General features: G+C 42.7%; 1 protein-coding gene and 1 pseudogene across 2 annotated transcripts in view; both read right to left on the minus strand.

Annotated features, from left to right (window-relative positions):
• Positions 1–302: 302 nt before the first annotated feature.
• Positions 303–22,492, minus strand: part of TBC1D22B (TBC1 domain family member 22B) — a 61,318-nt gene continuing 39,128 nt past the window's right edge. For both annotated transcript variants that reach the window (XM_039856377.1, XM_039856376.1), the window contains exons 9-13: positions 20,232–20,338; positions 19,694–19,769; positions 17,341–17,468; positions 16,961–17,056; positions 303–2,275 (exon numbers count right to left, since the gene is read on the minus strand). In XM_039856377.1, the coding sequence (XP_039712311.1) occupies positions 2,147–2,275; positions 16,961–17,056; positions 17,341–17,468; positions 19,694–19,769; positions 20,232–20,338 (536 nt within the window). In that variant the 3' untranslated portion in view covers positions 303–2,146. The remainder of the gene's footprint in view (positions 2,276–16,960; positions 17,057–17,340; positions 17,469–19,693; positions 19,770–20,231; positions 20,339–22,492) is intronic.
• Positions 7,761–12,318, minus strand: LOC120597712 (cytosolic iron-sulfur assembly component 2B-like; annotated as a pseudogene).

The raw sequence follows: 22,492 nt of genomic DNA on the forward strand, positions 1-22,492 counted from the left end.
AATAAATAATCCACATAAAGTGCTTATCACACTGCTTGGCATGTGGCAAGGTGCTCTGTAAGTGTCAGCTCAAGAACCATGTTACTACTCATTTTCACAGTTTCCACAGTATCCTTCACAGAGGAAGTGCTCAGTCAGGGTTTGCTGACGTCTCCTGAATCTGCCTTTTGATCTTCTATTGACCCCCTGCTTGTCTTACAGAAGGCTTGTCCCCCATACTTACTAGATCAACAAGAAATACCTGAGAAGAGAAGACTCCTTAGGTTCCAGGTTATACAAATCCATGTGAGAAAAATCAGCAGTGGAGGAGAAATACACTATTTATTTACAGTTCTTTCACTTTATCCACAATTTCCCAAACATAAAAACTAAAAAAATAAAACCACCACTTGGGAACACAAGTGTCTTTCTTTAGTCCAGCTGAGGGCAGGTCACGAGCCCTCTCTGTCGAGGAGACTACTGAGGCACACTGAAGGGAGAAGGAGCAAGGTTAGGAAGAATGCCTGAGAAACAGCTCCAGATGAGAAATGTAACATGCCTGCGTGGTGGGGTTCTACCAGCAGAGACTCAAGGGTGTCACCCACTGGGGATACTGCTTGGCTTCCCAAGAAGATGACAGCTGCTTGCCACCATCCCCCATTTCTCCACTACCAAACACCAAAAATCGAACGTCGGTCACACATCTCATGGGCTGTGTAAGGTGTGATGGTGACGGGGCGGGGAACACAAAATGCCTCTCTCTGAGAAGAGCCCCAAATCCCAGGGACACACAGGAAACCCTTTTTCTTGGCACTGACAGTCAGTCACAGCTTCTGTCTTAAACACAAAGCCGACTTAAAAATGTAAAAACAAAAGCCTTCCCCAGATTCTAGGGGAAAGGCAGGGGCTAAAAACATGCAGAAGGGCTTCTGCCTCTGTGGTCCTCTCTCTAGGAGGCGACTAGAGGTGAAAGGTGGGGAGCTCTGTTCGCTAAAGATGGGGAAGGAGCAGGGCAGATGCTCTACAAGGCCAGGGAGGGGGAAGGAGAAAAAAACTCTGAGACACTGATGTTTGGGATGGCTGCCACTGGTTTTTGAAGCAGCTTCATTTGCTCAGCTATGCTCACTCTAGCAGACTCCCATTCACTTCCCTCACAGGAGGGCACCCAGAAACCAACCTGGAGGCACTAAAGCCACCAGTCTGGCAACTTCATCTGTGCTAGTGACCTAGATTGCTTTCACATGGTGATGCACATTATAAATATAAAATCATATCTGCTACAAAGAGGACATATATTTGTACATCTTTACCCATATACATAATAACACAATTTACACATAATATCTTGGAGTGGGTCATCATGGAAAAAGGGCTTGGAGAGGTAAAAAGCCCCTTCTCCCTCCCCTGCCCTGATCCTTCTCAAGGGATGCTTGTACACGTGGTCACTGGGGCCCTTCCCAGCTGGTTGTGATGGGACTAATCTGGACACAGAAATTTAGACAAGTAACTAAATGCCGATGGGTGTGTACACCCACCCACCCACACAAATACACACTCACATACTGGTGAGAAAGGGAAAAATAAAATTCCCAGCCCTTGGGTATAAGCCTTTTCCAGAGTTATAAGCATCAGTGCCTCCTCCATCTGAGAACAATGGTCTTAAAAAGCTGCCCCTCACTGGCTCAGACTAGGGCAGAAGGTAAAGGGCTAGGAATTGGGGAGAGGGGCCAGGAGTCTTTTGAAAACATAAGGCGTTTTTCACTTGTGATCAAATCAAACTATGTCACAAAAAGCAACAGTATCAGTTGGGGCTGGGAGGCAAGAGACAGCCAGTCCATGAAAAGACAATGTGAGTTAAGACCCTGAGCCTTCCCCTTCATTTGTCCAGTTTCTTTTAAAGGGGCAGACAACCCTGTACCTCCTTTTCTGTACTTCCCAGAGCTGGGCCCATCCACGTGGCATGGAATACTGACAGTGGTCCAGAAGACCCATCCAGAGACATGGAGTGGTGGACAGGCACGCCAAAAAGTTAAGACCTGGGTGGCGGATGTGAGCTTTTTACAGCAGGAGTGGTTCCTGGTCAGGGTCCATGGCTCGCACAGTGGCCACAGTGATCAGATTGCCATCAGAGATGGGGGCAGTCTGGGTCCTCATGGGGAGACAGCACCTATCGGCGGTAGTGATTAGGGGCGTCGGCAAACATGTACTTGAGTCTGTATGCCTCTGCGAGCAGCAGCCCGATCTCTTCATTGCCCCAGTGTATCGTAGGCAGGTTTTGTAGCAGCATGAGGAGACCCTGAAATGCAAGAAAGGACTTTTATCCTGCTGGGACTACAGAGCTAAGGAGCAGCAAGACTAGGAATTGGGCCCTTTTCTCTTGGGTCACACAGCCCAAAGGGTCTGGCCTCCCTCCTTCAAAGCCACAGACAGCCTTTGGCCCCTGGTTTGCTTTCAGGAAGCCTTGAAAAACCTCTACTGATTCTCCAATTCACTAATATCCGCCTCTTTAAAAATATCATAGAGAATGACAACAATAAATAAGGGTATTTAAAAGAGAAAAATAATCACTCATCATCCAAATAGCTCTCCTAATTTTGAAATATTCCTTTTCAGTCTTTTTCACATGCATATTTCTTTAAATAGTTATAATCGAAATTATAATTTTATATGCTTTCAAATAATTGCTTTAACTATAATTTTCAAGTTTTTCCAAGCAGCCTTCAAAAATGATTATATTCAGTGTTAGTACTCCATCATGTGGCTATACCCTAATTTACTCAACCATTTCCTTTTTGTTAGGTAACTTAATTTGCTGCTTCTTTAAAAAAAAAGAAAAGAAAAAGAAAAACCTTTATTGGAGACTGCTACATATCCTTTTGCATTTGACGTTGTTGTTGCAACGCTATGTTCACTTGTAATCACCGTATTTATCCTCTGCCCTGTTCTCCAAAGACCATCCTCCACCTACCTGTCTAGCTTATTTCCCACTGTTCCCAACACACATGCCTCAGTCAGCCAGGTCCACTGCAGCCAGATTTATTTGTGTCTCCATGGTTTAATTCATGTTGTTCCTTTTACTTGGAACACTTTCTCTTTTCTCCTCCACCTATCTAAATCCTATTCAGTTTTCAAAGCCCAAGTCCCTCAAACAGCTCCATGGAGACAGCCTATTAAAGAGGATATTACAGTAAAAACAAATATGAGATTTTAGGTTCTCTCTGTAATGTAGTTACCCACGCTATCGCTGCTGCTCCAAGTTCTTTCTCTCTCTTTCTGAACTGGATATTCCTGTTATTTTTCTGATTATAAAAATAATAGTAGCAAGACATAAACCCCATAGCCATAAACAAACTGACAAATTTGATTATCTGTAATTTTTAATCCTTAATATGTCAAGAGGTACCAAAAATAAAGTTAAAATGGAAGAAACTATAATAACACCTATAAAGGACAAAAGGTTAATATTCATAATCAAAAAGGAGTGCCAACAAATTAGTAAGAAAAAAGAGAAAACAACCAAATAGACAAAAAGGTGCGTGCTGTGACTAAATAATATACGGAATGCCAATGGCCCACCCATACGTCATCATTACTTTTAAAAACCTTGCCTTAGCTGATCTGAACACTTGGGCAATATTTTATAATTTTCAGCGAAAAGGTTTTGCATATCTTTTATGAGATTTCTTCCTTTGATAACAGAAATTTAGCTGGGCACAAAGCTGCCTTAATCATACTGGCCACACATCACTGTTACGTGTGGCCAATATGATTAAGTTCTGGCCAGTTCTGGGACAGTATGACTTCTGGGTTCTGCCCTAGACTTTTCCTTCTCCCCTTCCTAGAAAATGGCTATAAATGTAGCAATGGAAACAGTCATCCTAGACCAGAGGTCCCAACCCCCGGGTCACGGATGGGTACCAGTCCGTGGCCTGTTAGGAACCGGGCTACAGAGCAGGAGGTGAGTGGCAGGTGAGCTGAGTGAAGCTGCATCTGTATTTGCAGCCACTCCCCAGCGCTAGCATCACCGCCTCACCTCCACCTCAGGATATCAGGCATTAGATTCTCATAGGAGCACCGGTTCCCGGTGCCTAAAAAAAGGTTGGAGACCCCTGATTCTAGACCATCAGATTAAAGCCGTCTGTTGAAGATGACACAGCAATAAGATAGAAGAAATGAGTTCCTGCTCCCCTGGAGCCATGTTAGCCCTGGGCTGCTTACACTTAGACTGTTAATTGAAGAGACGTAAATAAGTATATGGTTTTAAGCGACTGTTATTCTAAGGTCTCAGTTACAGGAGACAAGTTTATATCATCTTAACAAATACAGGCCATGTCTATCAAAATGCACTTGGAGTTTGATCCAGCAACTCTACTTAAGTTTCTCTCCTAGGGAAATATTCACACTCCTGTACAAAGGTATTCACTGCACCACTGCTTCAAATAGCGGGGAAAATGACATTAGAGAAGTGTCTGTCAGTATGGAAATAGTTAGGTAAACCATGGTTATCCATATCATGAAATATAAGGCAGCACCTGTAAAAAATGAAGTAGGACCACGCGTGCCATAGTGGAAAGATATCTAAGATGTTTTTAGGAAGAAAAAAGAAAGTAAGTTGCAGAAAAATATGTGTAGTATATCATTTAGGTAAATAGGAAAACATAATATATATGTAATTTATATGTGTATATATAAATTTTAGAAGGCTAGGTGGTATACTGTTAACAGTGGTTACTTTTAGGGATGGGAGACTCGGGTTTTCTCATACTTCTGTATCTTTCAAGACCTTTGTTTTCAATTTTTACAATAAAGTCTTTGTTTGTTACTTGTGTAATAGAACATTTCTTTTCCTGAGTAATACACATTCTGTGGGAGTTTTGTTTAGTTAAAAGTAAAAAAGCAGAAAATAAATGACCCATAACTTTATAATCAAAAGTAAGCTACTTTGAAATGTTTTGACATAGTTCCTTCCAGTCTTTTTTTCTGCACATTTTACACAGTTGAAATATTTTCTCTATATAATTTTCAATCTATTTAGCATCTATCATAAGCGTTTCCTCTGATATTAAAAATTCCTTGGAGACATTTTCAATGGCCAAACAATTTTCCATGATTCAGATGTATTATAATTTATTCTACATCTTCCCATTTTGAGCACTCGATTATTTCTGGTTTTTCACTATAATGAAATTATAATGAACAGCCTTCTGCATAAAGCCATATTTTAGACCATTTCCTTGGGCTAAATTCCTAGGAATGAAATTCCTATGTCAAAGGGCATGAATATTTTAAAGTACTTAACACTCATCTAGAAAATGCATTCCATAAAAATGCTCATTTCCCCAGATCTCCGCCAGGACTGAATACTCTCATTAAACAAACTTTGTTCACTGTAATGCCTTTCCCTGAGATCTCCAAGTCTTAGAATAGAACTCAAAGCATTAAGCCAAAATAGTGGTGAATCCATAGGAAGAACTTAATAAGAAAGCAATCAGGCTACATGCGTGCATAATCTCCCAGTCCTCAGTTGCTGGCATCTTTCCTGCACTCTCCAGGTAAACAAACACCCCCTCCCATCACATCCTTGTTACTGAAATTCACTCAACCAGACCAGTTACTCAACCAGTTATTGATATTCTTCCAATCCACCCATACACTAACATTGCTTTTTAAAAACTGCTTTTAGCTGCTCTGGACATTTCTGGACTGTTCATTTCTCACAGCAACATTCTCCCTGGGTTCTGTCTTAGCCTCAGTTCTACATTTGCCTCAAAGCTTTTTTTTTTTTTTTTTTTTCCTTTAAAGAGAACGACATTTTTATCTCGACTTATTATTTTTTTAATGTTGTCTATTGTAATATAATACCCTCCCTCATGACTTATGGTCTCCCTGACTTCTGGCCTCTTTTTTGACTCTTCTCCTGATTCCTGTCCCTCGCCCCCACTCAAACTAGAAAAAAAGTATCACATTTTTTTTTTTTTTTTTTTTGCCAGCATCCTCCTCAGGGAGTCAACTTTTATTCTAACTTTGATAGTCTCTCTATTAGAGAGATCATAACTTCTTCTGTACCTCAGACTCTTCGGCTACCTGGTGAAGCCTGTGGACCCCTTCTCAGAATAACAGTTTTAAATACAGAAAATAAAATATACAGTATCACAAAAGAGACCAGTTAAATTGAATATAGCTGCCAAAATATTTAAAAACAAATTTGTGATATAATAAATGTATTTCATTACATACATTCTAAAACAAAATCAAATGAGAGATTAAATAACTACCATAATTTCAAATTGCAATGAACATGTTTCAAGATACTGGCAACAACTTAACATGACGTGAAAATACATGGAACTAGTGACAAAGACAGGTACTGCTAATATTGCTGTTCTTTGTTGCCTAAACTCATTATTGTAGGAAATGCTAACTTTCAATTAGGGGTCACTAAAAATAAAACTATAATCATTTTTCCATTCACATCCAGAGATCTCCTGACTTCTATATATGGACCCTAAGCTAAACTCCTTTGTTCTTCCCGCAGCTTGCCCTTCTCTCGAGCCACACCACAGCTAACAATAACTCTTAGACTTCCCTCCAGAGTCTAGTTCAACACTCAAGTATCCACATTAACACTTAATATTAAAATTTTTAACTTCATTTATTGGAAAAGTTTCTTTTTTGTACAAATTGCTTTTGTTGGCACAGACTCTCACTCCACTATTATAGAGCATCCACTATATTTTGTAAAGTGATAAAGAGATTACAAGACAAAGTATTCAAAATGGTTTAACAGTTACATACATATAATATAGATTTGCATAATAAAATGTCTGGAAGAAAATATACCACCTTTGTGTGGCAAGATTTCAGGTACCTAATTTTTTTTCTTTCTACTTACTGGTATTTTCTATAATGGTTACATACACATACAATTGATAAACAAATTTTCTATAATGGTTACATATGCATACAATTGATAAACAAAAGCAACCAACAAAAGGGTGATCTCTCTAGAAGAGAATATTCTTTGCTGGGATAGGATCTATCTGTATTTTCCAATTCTAGCCTTGCTAGAAACCTCCCAGAAGCCTAGAAACAATTATACCCCTGGCTAAGATAACCTCCCCCAAGAGCAGTTAGGCTTACTTGTGAGAAACCACTCTGCCACCTGCTGGCTATGCCTAGAAATGCAACCCCATCGCAGTGCTGTTAACAATGGGAAAACCTGCCCAATATATTGATAAATTTGAGAAAGAGATAAAGAGGTAGAGACTCAATAATCATGGCTGGGGAATAAAGTGTTAGTCACAAATCAGGTGCTTTTCTCTAGAGGTAGAGAAGAGACTGCCGGGGCAGGGAACAACTGAAGATATGCTACAAAGCCAGCTTGTGGGAACACTAAGCATGACATGCAGTCATATGAAACACTACAGTTGTGAGAAGACAGCTAGTGGGGCAAGCAGCAGAGAAGGTTCCAGATTAATGGAAAGGGGCAATGGCTTCCACAGAAGAAAGCTGGAAATGGTTGAAATAGTATAAAAGGGCTTGGCCCAGGTACCTGCTGAGAACCCACAGATCTCAAAGGAAAGGAATACGGCAGAGGAATATGAGCCGGTGGGGGTGGGCAAGGAGGGAGAGAAAACAATTAGATAAAGCGCCGAGGGAGAAGAAAGAATAGTAGGTAATAAGCAAAGAGACTCTTGTAAGGGAAAGGTACAGGGGGAAACCCATTAGAGAATGTCCAACAGATGGAGAATTGAAGAGGATGAGTGAGAACATCAAGGATAATAATCATTACAATGATAGAATCATTTATTAAGCACTTACTACCTACAAGACAGGGCCCTAGATGCTTCACATGCACTCTGTATTAACTCATTTAATCTTCACATCAATTCTATGAGATATACATTACCTCCATTTTACAGATGAGGATGTTGAGGCACAGAGGTTAAGAAACCTGCCTCGGGTCACAGTGCTGGACTGGGACTTGAACCCAGGCCATCTGGTTCTAGAGCTTGTGCTCATAACCACTACACTATAAACTGCTTGCCTTAAAGTGAGAAGTAGAGTATAACGTCAAAGGAACAAAAAGAAAAGAAGTCATGGAAGAGGTTATTTGAAGGAAATCTGGAAGAGCTGATTATTTTACTCAGTGATAAGAGCCAAGTAATTGACAGCAAAAGAACTCAAATGCCACATAAAATATATACTATCAAATAAAATACCGTGTATAGAATCACTTAGCAATATTGGAATATTCATTATCCATGTAAAGAGTATTCAGGCATGTAAAAATACTTTCCTAATCAAATAAGTACTTTAAAAGAAATCCCTCTTATTTTGAGAATTTTGAGGTAACAAAACACAAACTTTCAAAAATATGTCGTTTATGTAAACTTTTTGAGAGCCAAACTTATTCATTGGTTTCTCTGGCATCAAGCAACTACCTAGTGCATTTAGCAAGTTTCCCCTCAGAGAAAGCTGTGTCAAGTCTCCCTCAATGGCTTGTTTTGTTTAAAGGCCTAGGAATCATGTCCTTTTCACACCAGCCTGCTTTTGGTGGAAGATCTTCAGCTCCCAGGGCTCCCTCTCAACCCTTCTTCTGGGCAAGATTTAAACTGGCAGTTCACTGGATATCTGTAAATATGGGGCCCACATTTGGGCAACATTCCACAATCCCGCCCTTAAGTTCCCGCAGAAGTGAGGGGTGCCATCCAGTTTAAGGGATGTATTTACATTTAGTTTGCTATTTAGGCCTAGAATATCCCAGGGGCTTAGCACTATTTCATTTAATAGCTCTGACCTGTCCCCTACAAAAGACCCTTCAGAGTGGGAATCTCTCTAAGGTTTTCTTCCATAAGATGAAAGTGAAAGATTCTGAGACCAGCTGCTACTTTGATTTAGAGTCATCAGCTGGTCCCAATGACCTCCTTGCCGGTTCTCATTTTATGTTAAAGAAATTTGGATTGTTGGTTCTTAGAATCCCCTTGAAATCAATTCTGAGACACTTGAGGCCTCGTTGGCACCTGCCCCAACATTTCTGTAGGGTCCCAGGCTTTTCTGGGCTCTCGCAGATGCTGTTCTGAGATGCTTTTTTAGACTGTAGGGTGACCAGGAATTTGCTCAGGTGCCTGTTTCTGACTCGGGCATACACTTTGCCTAGATACACTGTTATAGTCAAATAAGTTTCCAGGCTTCTGTGGGTTATTTTATTCCATATAAGTTTTATTTTAAAAAAATAAATAAATAAATTAGGAATTACAAAATGCAAAATGTTCATTTTTCATTGTCAGTGATTCAAGAAAATGAGGCAATAAGACCTGGGTGGAGCTGAAGACTAAAAGCCAGGCTCAGGAGTGGGCCAAAAGGTACTGGTTTGCAACTTCTAGCATATGGCTGTTCTCAAGGGAAGCTGCCACTCACCCTTACTACTAGCTGCTCGTTCACTGCACGCTCCAAGGCATGGGTCCCTGGTGTAATGTGCATCTTGAGTCATTGGGAAAGGGATGGCAGAAGCTTGTCCTTGATGGGCCTTGCTCACTTGAACCTGGAGTTGCTCTACTACATTCAATTCTTCTAGTTTCAGGGGATGCTCAGGGTCACTGATGGAGTGAATCAGATCGAAGATCCCACATGCGCACATGCTCACCAATGCTATAGGGAACCTGTCTGTCCTCTTCACCCATGGTCATAACTGCTTCCCAGAGTACTCACAGATGAGCTGGTTAGCATTCTCCAGGCCACTCCATTCCATCACCACCTACCATTAAAAAACCACTGCTGGCCTGTACATATACCCCATATGCTGTTTTCCTGAGTGCCCACAATTTGGCATAGCTCATGTTCTTCTACACACTGAATGTTTTATTTCTGGAGGTGTTTCCCTTCTCTGTCCCAGCAACTCCTTTTGTTTGCTTGTATTACCTGGCGTGCACTGACCCACAGAGGGCCTGCCATATTCACTCGTAGAACTATGCAGATTTCCTGTCCTGTGTTTGACACTGGGAAATTTCCCCCAAAGTCTGACACCCACACTTGCTTCAATGGTATACTGTCACTGGGTGTCAGGAATAAAAACATGTTTTCCAGTGACCTAATTCTGTGGCTTTCCCAGTCTCATTTAACATTCTAGGATCAGCCTTGGCCAGAGGGTAGGAACTGAAAAGTCCACTCTCATTGCTATAATTTTGTTATTTAACAATGGAGTGTCCACCCCTGGCAGTGCAGGTCAAGGCCCAGAGAGTACTGGACCAGGCTTTAGGGCTGTGGATGTGTCAAGGGAAGGGGATAGTTTCCCTCTGTTTTAGAATCAAATCTCCTTCCTATGGTCTTCTCCAAAATCAGTCCTTGCAGCGTTCTCCCTTCACCTTCTCTGGCGCTCCAGACACAAAGCCTTCTCTCTGCCTCTTCCCTCCCCCAACACCTCAGCCACTCACCCCTCTAGGGCTTTGCTCTGGTTGTTCCTCTGCCAGGAAAATCCTTCCACTGATCTTTGCGTGGCTGGCTGCAGCTGTAATTTCCTCTCCTCCCTCTCACCATCAGGGAGATAGAACCTAACGAAGTGCAGGCCAGGGGCAAGCACTGAGAAGGGCTTGCTCTTGGTGTGGCCTTAGATCAGAGTGGAGACAGCAGGCCTCTCAGCTCTCACATGTTCAGTCTTTTCTTTTCCCCTGGAGAGTCCCCTTTGCTTAGCTCCTCCTTTTAGGACCTAACATCTTTGACAGGCCCCCTTGGGCACGTACAGCATTCTTCGGGGTCACAGCTTGGGGAGCAACGCCCCTACTCCCTCCCTCGGCAGTGCACAACTGCACATGGAAGCCTTGATGGTTATGAATTAGAGTACTCAAGTCCAAGGCCACTATCACTCTATTTGACTACCACTGAAGCTTCTCTTTAACCAGGAAGGTTTCCCACCATTACTGCTCATGTCCCCCACACACTCAGTGCTGCACAACCTCTTGCACAGCCATCACTTCCACATCTGATTAGTTCTGTGACTTGTCAGCCCTGAATCCTAGTGGTCACACTTTTTCCTTCAAGTCCCCAAGTTGCCAATAATATCAAGATCCTCACTTGGTACCAAGATTCAAGTACAATCATTTACTTTCAGCTTTCCCGTGAGAAAGTAAGCTTTTATCCATTTTGATTTGAGTAATTTTTACATGGTAAAACTATTTGGTAGATAAATTTTTAGTGTTATTGCATTTTCTCCCCAACCTTTCAATGGTAGCCACATGACAAATTGAACCATGTATGCCCTTATCTTATCGTGCGCTCTCTTGTCATCTTTTTTGTTTTAAAATGCGATAAAACTTGCATATAGTAACTACACAAATCTTAAGTGTACAGCTGATGACTTTTTATATATGTAACCACCACCCCACTCAAGATGCCTCTTGTGCCTTGGAGACTCATGTTCTTCCACAGTCAACACTCCCCACCAACCAGTGACTTGATCTAAACCATCGATTAGTTTTGCTTGTTCTTGAATTTCACATAAATACTTTCCTATCATCTTATTTCCAAAGTCATCATGACACCTCTAAGTATTTTTTTAGTGGCAAAAAAAAAAAAAACTAGCTTAACCAGAGCTCCTTGGAGAAAGAGTCGATTCCAAGGCTGGGGCAAAGAAAATATAAGATAAGCCTGGAGCATCTGGTGATGCCAGAAAGTAAGAATTATTTAAAAAATGATGAAATCAAAAAGACACCAGATCCAACTTGAAGGAGCACCCCAGGGCTAAAGCTGAGACAATCTGAACAGCAAAATAAATGACAGTGGTGGGAAACCCATCAAGTAAAATAAGTACACATGAATCTTTCATATAAATGTTTGAATAAATAAATTGGAGAAAAGGGACAGCTCTTCGAGTAGAATGTAATAAATATAGAAGGAATGATGAAAATAGAAAATCACCATTAGGCAAACATCACAGTAATGACTGTTATAAGCAAGAACCACTAACAGATGCTAAAATTAGTGGGTAAAAGGATGAGAAACTGGATAATTACCTAATCTCAAAGTGTCTCTCCAGAATATACTTATTAATTACCAAGGGGAAAATAGTAACTTTACAAAAATGGAGAAGCCTGGTAGATCCACTTAAACCAAGTGATCAAGGGCATCAGTAACGGGACATTCCAACACCATGTACCACATGATATGATGTCCTAAGAAGGGCATATCACCTCTGCAGTTTCTGCTCTGAAAGGCATGACCCTCAATTTCATCTCAAGAAAATGCCAAACAACCCTAAATAAAGGAACATTCTATAAAATAACTAACCAGTATCTGTCAAAATTTTTGAAAAATTTGTCATGGAAGACTGAGGAACTATCCCAAAGTAGGATCCTGGTCCAGAAAAAGAACATAAATGGTAAAACTCATAAAATTCAAATAAGAATTCAAATAGATTAATAGCAGTTTATCAATGTTGAGTTTCCTGGTTGGTTAATTGTAGCATGGTGTGTAAAATGTAATAATTAGTCGATATGAGTGGGGCATATGGAAATTCTGCACTACTTTTGCAACATTTTTGTAAGTAAAAAATTATTTTAAAATAAAAGTTAAAACACACACGTCTTTAAAAACCTGAGTCTGACACTCAGCCCATTGTGGGCAGGCAGCTCTCTGAGGGCTAGAGACGGGCTCTAAGCTTCACAGACAGAGGCCCATAGCCCCTCTCTGCTCCAGAAACTTGCACTGGTGCCCAGACAGTTGTGGTGGTCATTAGAGCACCTCATTCCCACAGAGACACATGTGGGGTGGTTTCCAGCCCCGTGAGCAAGAGAGCACGAGGGCATCAGGATGTCGCAGGTCCTCCTAGAAGCCTAAAGAGAAAAACCCAGAAGCCAGAATAATGGGAGATCAAAAGGAGGACCCCGAGGATTTCTTTTTCAGTTTCAAAAGAGCCAATTTTTGGTTAAACATTTACTTGGTGAGAAGAGAGCCTGCTAGCAATTTTCAATGAGAGGAGAGGGATGGTGAGGGGGTGAGGGAAGTCCTGGGAAGAGGAGGAGGAGGAGATGGAAGGGGAAGAAGATCCTGCCTATGAGCAGCTACTGTATAAGCATGGATTCCAGGTCTCTGCTACTTATTTCCTCAGTGACCTCAGCCTAGTTACTTAATCTTGCCGTGACTCGGTTTCCCTATTTGTAGAATGGGGGTAGTAATTCTGTGGGGACTGACTGTTCATGAATTAAATGAATTAACACACGAAAGCATTTAGAATAGTGCCTGGTACATTAAAAGTGCTAAGGATTAATTATTACACTGAACCTTATGAAATTGCCAATATTTGACCATTTTGACATATAACAACAATTCCATAAAATGCAACCTAATATTATCATAATTATTCTATTACAGCTGCCCAGGCTAAGGGCCAGAATTACTGAGGTCTCCTCTACTACGAAAGAGGCTTGGCCCAGCTCTGCTGGAAGCTCTCATTTCCAACGGCCCCCCGTGGTCTAGAGGACTGCACCATCCTGCTCCTACAGCAGCCTCAAGTTTCCTTGCTCAGAAGTCTCAGGAAGGAAACCTGACAAGGCAATCCTCCTATTGTTAATTTTTGGTCCCCTCTCCCAGGCAGTGTGACTCCAGACAACTGCTTAGTCAGGGAGAAGCAAGTGCCTGTCCTTCTGGGGGCTCTCGCCACAACTGGGACACTGCCCTCTGCCCCTGCACCTCCTTCTCCAGCCCCATTTGTTTATCCAGCTTGGCAGTTTCACCCAGGATTAGCCGAGCATGGTTTACTCAGGTGAGTTCAAATCACTCAGACTTGGGTTTCTAAAGCTCCGTCTTCACTTTACTGCTCCCCAGATTCAGGAATATATTACAGGGAGCAATAATAATGATAATAAGCTCACTGTTTCAAGGGCTATATGCATAGTACACCATTCTAACAGCTTCACATGTGTTAATTTGTATAATCCTCATAATAGCCCAAGGAGGCAGGCACTCTTATCCCCATTTCACAGGTAAGAAAACTGAGGCATACTGAAAGCCAATTTACTTCTTAAGGTTACACATCTAGAAAAGTGGCAGAGTTAGGATTTGACCCTAGGCAGACCGGCCCCAGAGACCAGGGATTAACACTGTGCTATTCTGCATAGTCCCCAACTTTAGAAGGAGGGTTGCCACTTTCCGACACCCTCCACTGGTTCCCTCACAGTGGGCTCTTCTTCCCTGTTCTTTAAGGGCGGTAAGTGGCTGTTCTGCTGATACTGCTCCAACTCTAACTTTTATCTCTGCAGCTACTTCATCTCTGCAGTTTTCCTTAGAGTCGCTGCAGCTTTTAGTCCTAAAATGTCTCTCTCCCAGGCTAGGCCTGTTGGGCTCTCTGGGATACCTGTATTCACTGACAGACCTTCTTTTGTTTTAATTACAGGTGGCCCTTTTCTCTACAGAGGTCACGGGCCAATATCTCACCATCTCACACAGTGCTCTTGTGCCCTTTTCCCTCACACCCGTGAGGTCACCTCCTGTCTATCCTAACACAGCCAGACACATTTTTTTCCTTTTATTATTCATAGAATTATAGGGTTGTGGGGCTGGGAGGAACTTTGCAGATTATACAGCTTCATCGTCCATTCTATTTTGTTTAAAAGACAGAGGTGACACTCCTCCCCGAGTATGTTAGCACAGCGGTAGACAAAAAGCCCCAGTTATTCTGTGGGTTATTGTAGAAAGACCTCAAATCTATCAGATAATCGAATGTGCTATCTAGTAAAGAACATCTCTAACACAGTTTTAAAGTCATAGGCTATTGTCCTATGCTCTGTCAATACTGTGAATTGCTAAAAAGCCATTCTTAGAATCACCTCCACCTCCCTAAGCTAATCTGGGAAGCACTTTTATCACATATGACAAGGCCTTCTGAGCCTGGCTCACGATAACTAAATTAGGTTCCATGCTCTCGATATCCTGCTCCACCTCAACCACGTTATCAGAATGGATAGCTCACTCGGCACACGGCCACTGCCACCCCTTGTGCTCGTTTATCCTAGGATGTCACATATGCCGCTTGATGGCAAAAATGGTGGCTCTTCATCAGCTGCCTGCAGCTGTGGCACCAGAGCTAGCATCTCACAGAAGCCCACCCTTTCCTTTTTCTCCCAGAGCCCTTACTTGGGCAAGTCTGGCCCTGTCTTTCCATCTATCTGCTGAACAGGCTTCTGCTTTAGACACCTAATACCACTTACAAAGTGGCACTGCTCATGGATCACATGAAGATGCTACTGCTCTCCAGAACACCTCTGTTATTAATTAGAACTTAGGAAAACATTCAACCTTCTCTGGCTTTCCTCCGTCTGCTTTTAAAAGAAATACATGCCCATTAAAAAGCAAACAAAAACTCTCAGTTGAGAAATGTACAAAGCAGTAAAACAAAAGCCCACTACTGCCCCCAGAGATAACGACTATGAACAACCTCCAGGCTTTTCTCTACGCAGTCTATGAACCTGGCTCTCTCTCTCCTCGACCCCCACTTTCCCCTTCCTGGGCCTCCTAGAGTAGCTGCCTGCTGTTCCACCACCTAACATTTGTCCTTCTTCAGTGTTCTTCGCATCCCCACCCAAGGCTTCCAGGATGCTGCACTCTCACTGGTCATTTCCTCTGCCTCCTTTGTTCTGCCTACCTCCTCTCCCGGGCCTTTTTGTGTAGGAGTGTGCCAGGGCTCAGGCCTGGTCCTCGTCTCTCTTCTGTCCATACTCACTTCCTCAGGGATCTTACCCACTATTCCAGCTGTAAGGACCATCTAGCAAAAGGCTCCTAAACATATATGTCCAGTCCAGACCTCTCTGTCTTCCTAACTCCAGACTTGTAAATTTTATTTCCTATTCTACATCTCTGTTTAAATGTCTAATGGCAGTTAAAATTCAGCATGCTCAAAACTGACTTCCAGATCTTTCTCCATAAATCTGCTCCCCCAAAGCCTTCTTATGAACTGTAAAGTCATGCTGACTCATCTCTTTCTATTAGGAATTCCTGTTGGCTCTACTTCTCATACCTCCACTGCTACCATCAAGGTCTAGGCCACCCTCATGTCTCACCTAGAGGACTGCAATAGCCTCCTAGGTGGTCTCTTGCTTCCACCCTTGCCCACACCTACAGTCTACATGGAAGCCCCAGTGATCCTTTGAAAATATAAGTCAGATTGTGTCCCTCCACTGCTCAAGACCCTCTTATGGATCCCCTTCCACTCGGAGTAAAGGCCGAAGTCTTTCCAGTGTCTACAAAGTCCTCTGTGATCTGGGTCCCTTGTAAGTTCTCTGGCCTCACCTCTTCCTACTCTTCCTCTGGACCACTCTGCTCCAGGCCACACTGGCCCCCATCGTGATTCCTAAAACGGCAGGCACAGCACTGCTTTAAGGCCTTTGCCCTGGCTGTTCCCTCTGCCTAGACACTCTTTCCCCAGATGTCCACATCTGGCTCCTTCACCTTCCCCAAGCCTTTGCTCAAATGTCACCTTCCAAGTGAGCCTATACTGATTACTTTATCTGAAACTGCAACTTGTCCTTTCCCCACTACCTAATAACCCCTTTATCTTGCTCTACATTAAAGAATTTTCTTTATCACCTTCTAACATTCTTTTAAATTTATTATACTTTTGTTTATTGTAAATTTCTCCCCAACTAGTACGTAAGCTCTATGAGAACCCAGATGTCTGTCTGTTTTACTTTCTAATATATCCTACACCTTCAACAGTGTCTAGCATGTGGCAGGCATTCAACAAATGCTTGTCAATGAATGACTGGAGGTCTCTCAGGCCCGCCCAGCAGCTCTTCAGGCTTTAGGGCACTAAGGCCCTTTCTACTGAAGAGCTCTGGGCCCCGATGACTCCCTGCCAACTGGGAGTGGCAACCTCTTCTGAAAACCCTTTCTCTCCTCTTCTTCCCAGACAGGTACCTGCTGCAGCACCACTAATGGGATAACCTCCATTCTGACGCTCATCCCAGCCCAGGCTGAGCTCCTGTGTACTCACCTGAAAGTCCTCCTCATCCAAGATCTCTTTTCTCCACTTGATCAAGAAAGCTGCACATACATAGAGATGAAAGTGGGAGAATCCTTCTGGTTCAGACTGAAAAAGCAAAAAACAGAGTTAGGTCTCTAAGCCCTGACAAGAAGCTAGCTCTAATCCTCTCAGTTCCAATCCTTCTGCAAGGTGGGAAAGCAGGGTAGCACCCCTTTCATGGCTGGACAAACTGAGGTGGTAAAAACAGAGGCCCTGCCCATGAGGCTAAGGCAGACACAGAAGTAGAAAGAAGGTGGGGGGACTTCTGAGCAGCCACACTCCACACCAGGGCAGGGAGTGGGTGCCTCAGGGACAGTCTGGCATGGAGAAGGCAGGGACTCTCTTCATACCTGGTATGTGTCCCACAAGCGGATGGTGCAGCGAAGGGGAAGCTCCCGCATAAGCAGGTTATTCATCCAACGAAAGGCAAACTGTAGGTATTCGACCTCGTACCTCCTGAAGTGATTATGTACCTGCTCTGAAACAGGAAGTGTCATTGGCCCTGGGAGCACAACTTAGGGGATCAGACCCTGAAAAAGTCGCATGAACCAAGAAGGCAGTTTCCATTTCTATTCACCTCTTCCCTGGGGAAGCCAGACAGAGGGGCGCCAGACTGGCAGTGGACTGTCCTTTGTGATTAATTCTGCCATCTCACAACAACACTGCATGGCCTCAGCCTGCACACGGTAGAACTATTTTAACATCCCATAGCGATGTTCTAGGTATCTTTCTTCCTTTGCAAGGCTGCTCTAGCCACAAAGCAGGAGATATAAGGTTCGCTTGGATGCCTGACCTTATTACTCATCAGAGAAGGAGCCAGAATGGAAAAGAACTGGGGGTCACCTTGGCCATCCTCCCGCCGGCGAGGATTTCCTCTTCAGCATCCCTGACAGACTGCAGCCAGCAGGGACTCACACTCTGCCAGTAACGGGCCCACTGACTCTACTCAAGGACAGCCTCTCCTGCTTAAGTATTAAGTGATTCACCAGAAAGTGCTTCCCCATATTCAGCAGAAACTAGCTCCCTCCTAACCCCCATCACTTGGTAGCTGTGTGATGTCCTAGAACCCCTAAAACAAACCTGACCCTGTTCTACATGACAGCCCTTCAAATAATACTTAATAGCATGTTTTAAAAAATCACTATCCTCCTTAGTTTCCTAATCTATAAAATGAGGACAGTCATTCATACCTCGGAAGGTTTGAGAGAGGATAAACTGAGAAAATATAAGTGCTTACAACAGCACCTGGCATGTGGTAAATACTTAATACAATTTTTGAAAGAATTACTATTAACAATGGTTTTTTCTGGGGAGTAGAATTTAAGGAAGGAGGAGAATTTTCATTTTTTATTTTGTGTTTTTCTGAATTGTTTAAATTTTTGTAATAAGTATTACTTCTGTAACTCAAAGAATAAAGATACGGACACTTAAAAATCCACTATCCTGAAGTACTATGCCTTTATTTATCATGTATGTATGGCAGAAAAAACAAGGACAGGGCAGACAGTGGCAGAAACCACAGCCTCTGCCCTCTGTAACCCAATTGATGACCAGCCTATCAGCCAGCTTAGCAGCCTTGCTCATGGCAGGGCGCACCCTGTACAGGATCCAGGTGAGGGATACAAGAGACCTAGATGTGGGTCCTGCCACAGGGCTAGCAGCTGGGTCAGGATGATAAGAGGAAAAAAACAACCTACATATGATGTAGAGGAAAACAACTGTAAATAAGCAAATGAGCTGAGAAGACTGAAATCTTGAGTTATAGAAGAAAGCTGAAGTGAGTGGAACAAATCCATGAAAAGAGACCCGGGGAAAGGAGAGAGACAAAAGGCCATGCTTATCTAAAGCAGAAAATCCATGACTAGGAAAACTAGGAAATGAGACCTATTAGCTGGTGTAGGACCTGGTGAAGTCCTAAAGAAGCTTTACAACTTAACTGGTGCTAGGGATCCCACTTAACAGACCTTCATGAAACTTAACTCTGACTTCTCTTCCTGTACCTCAGTTTCTTCATCAGTCAAGAGCAGGGCTTCCTGAGTTGCCTTTTAGTTCTAATATTCCATGATTCCCAGCCAGAGCCAAGGAATTGATGTAAGGCTCCTGTTTCTCAAAGACAATAAGCTTCAGTAAGAGCTATGTCTCATTTCCCCTGGCCCAAACAGGTCCCAGGGAGCTATGGGAAGTTCTGCTAGGGTGTCAGCCAGTCTTGGGGACCATGTGTCAAGCCCAAGAGTCCTGAGTTACATCACCACTTGAAGGACAAGTCAGACTACAGACAAGACTCTAAAAGCAATGGAGAGCCACAGGAAGTCTCAGAGCAGAAAAGGGATATGACCAGAACAATGTGTTAGAAAGATGCAGTTGTGTGATAGGTTTGGAAGAAGAAAGAATACGGAGGAGGCATGGCTGGCCCAGAGCAGTGGCTAGGAAAATGGAGAAGAAAGGGTAAATTTGAGGAGAGATGCTAAAGGAGAACTGATAGAACTTGGTGAAGAAAACTAAGGAGAAAAAAGAATTTGAGATAACAGCAGAGTTCTCACTTCACATTCCTATTGGGATTTGGAAGGATTCCTGTGCCACCAACAGCACAGAGTGGAAAGGGTCATGCCTGGGACAGGGTCTGGGGAAAGGTCCCACGGCATAACTTGCTTGCATCGGAATCATACTTTGCTATTACTAGAGAACTACTGTTCCTGAGCCTACCATCAATCCGGCTGACAAGTTCTTCCAGTGCCTTGACCTTCTTCTGGATCCCTGGTTGTGCAAAGGTGTAGTTATCCTGCAAATGACATAGAGCCTGGGATAAACAGAATGCCGAACAGTCATGCTACCACCCCTTGAGTTCATGGAAACACATTTAAAAGCACAAGCTGTTTTTCCAAAGCCAGTGCCAGTGTTTGGGGAAACAACAGAATCTACAGAACAGCAGAGCATGGGAAAAGCCTAAGAGAGCCCTACACTGTGGAAGCAAACCACAAGGCCTGGGTGCACAGCAGAAAGGAAGGATATGCTCTAATGACAAAGCCAGGGCAACACGGAGACTTCCTGAGACTCCAGGGGATACCAGACCATTGCCTTTTGAAAGCTGTAAAGCTAATGAGAAAGGTAGAGATGAATGGACCAAAAAGAGGTAGTGCCACGCAGGGGGGCAGGGCTGTCTGATATAGAAGAGCAATTAGGAACGCAAAGGCCCACAGGAACCCCTGGACCCAGGCATCCCACAAGAGCAGAACCAGCTCACCTGGATCCCATCCAGCAGCTTGCTCATGCACCAAAAGCTGTCGGCTTCGATGCTCCGCAGAATGTCCTGAGACAAGTTGGTCACGTCAAAGTTCTCGACATCCTCTTCTGTAAAACAAAAGGTGAAGAAAGTCCAGAGGTCTTCTCTAGAAAATGGAGAGAGAAAGACAGAGTCTAGTATCTTTGATGGGGTCCTTCAGGCCAGGGAACAGCCAGGCTAACCTGATGCCAAGGAACAAGGGCCGGCCTGACCCCTGCCTCATCAGGTGGGCAATATGTCCCAGCAAAGCTCTTAAGGATCTCATGACAACGTTGAACAGGCCACTTCCCATACCAATTCCACTGGGTCCAATATATCTTTTTCTTCTCCTGCATTTGCTCATTCAATCTGAGAAAAAGATACTTCAGGCCTCACATTCAATGAGCTATACCCAGCCCCCTGGAGATGGTCTGGAAATATTATTTAATTTCAAAAATTCAGTGAGCTGTCTAGCAACTCACCTATAGTGAGAACAGCTAGGATTAGATGGCCCCCGTAATTCATATTTAAAGATGGAATCCCCAAATTCTGACATAGCAGACCCACAGCCTCACCACTCAGAAGTGAAGATGAGCTTGTAAAAAAAGATGGCCCAAACGTGTGGTAGCTTCTAGAATTTAATTCCACCAAACTGGTAGTTCCTAAAATGGGTGATTTCTGTAAAACATCAGTCCTAAAGGGTACCGAAGAAAAAAGGGGTTCCATTGACAAAGACAGTCGAGAAATGCTGCATTATATAGCCTCATCTTGGAGAGTCACAAAGATCACAGCGAGCAAAAGGATTTGAGAAATTATAAGAAATTTTCCATTAAGTAAATCTGTTTAACCTTGCTTATCATCCAGCATTTCCCAAAACTCTTAAGTCATGGGACTTCTTTTAAAGAGGACCATCTAGTAGCTCTCATGAAACCCCACACTAAATAACAGGAGTGAGAAGTTGCCTGTCTGGCTGAGATTCAAGTGGGGAGAATATAAGGAGTCCTCTAGAAACCCAAAGAAGAAAAAGGCCATGTGATGTTTCCTTCCTGCCTCAGAGAGGTGGAAGTACTAAGAAAGGCTCTCTGTGCCTGCCAAGACAGTCTGCCTCAACCCACGGGCCCCTGCAGGCCTGTCAAAGGCCACACACGGAAATGTTCAGGCCCTTGAGTTCTGCGCCCAGGCAGCTACTCTCCTTTGATCTACAAGACCTATTTTGAAAACAGGACATTCACTGCAGCCCCTAGTGCTGCAGACACAGGCAGCACTCAGAATCCAGCCCTTTCATTTATGAGAATTATTACTAAGACTTACAACTGAACCTCGAGACAACATGTAACGACTCACAGATTATCATCCTGTATAAACAGCATTTTTAAATGGACATCGAGGGCTACAAAAATCCTTTTGGGGAACGTGGGGTACTCTATCAGAAAATCTATGACCTTGGGAAAAACCTAAAGTCAGACTCAAAGTACAGATATAGTTAAGACATGTAAAGTACCTGGCACACAGTAGGTACGATATAGTTTATTTTAGATGAAGTTTATTAGGAATTTGTAATGACATAGAAACATGTTACTCTGTTAAGGAAAAAGAGTAAGGTACAAAATTTATGGTATACTCTCAATTACTGTACATACAATATTTATGTGTTTACATAAGCACAGTAGAAAGACAAAATATATCATGAGGTTTACAGTGCTTATTCCCCAGGTGGTAGAAATAAAGGATTTTATTTTCTTTAAGCTTTACTAGACTTTTCAAAATTCCTACAATAAACATAATTTTTATAGTCAGGAAAAAAATGTATATTATTTTAGAAAAAAGAGCTATAATTGACTACACCTGCCTTTTATCACCAAAAAACAATAAAAAAGATTTTTTTTTTTTTTAAATTTACACGAAGCCTGCAGAAACTAAGACTTTAGATAATATATAAAGGTCCACTTGAGAAATCACACTGAGGAAGAAAAAAACCTTCCAAGAAATATCATTTTATTTTTCCCCTAACTTAAGCACTTATTATGTAATAATGTCTTTGGGGAGTGACCATATCACATCATTCATTAATTTAGTTAAATAATACTGGGCTCTAAGACCCAGCTCAGATTCTTCCTTTTCCTTTTTGCTTCGTATTACATATCTAAGCTCCTTGAGTGTGTCTGTACATACCTCTAGTTCATTGCCCCACGTGTGCTAGGGACAGGAATCCAGCTGCCTCCAAATTCCACTACCATAAATAA

The sequence above is a fragment of the Pteropus medius genome, unplaced genomic scaffold (genome assembly GCF_902729225.1).
Source record: "Pteropus medius unplaced genomic scaffold, Ma_sr-lr_union100, whole genome shotgun sequence".
In the NCBI taxonomy this organism is placed as follows: Eukaryota; Metazoa; Chordata; class Mammalia; order Chiroptera; family Pteropodidae; genus Pteropus; species Pteropus medius.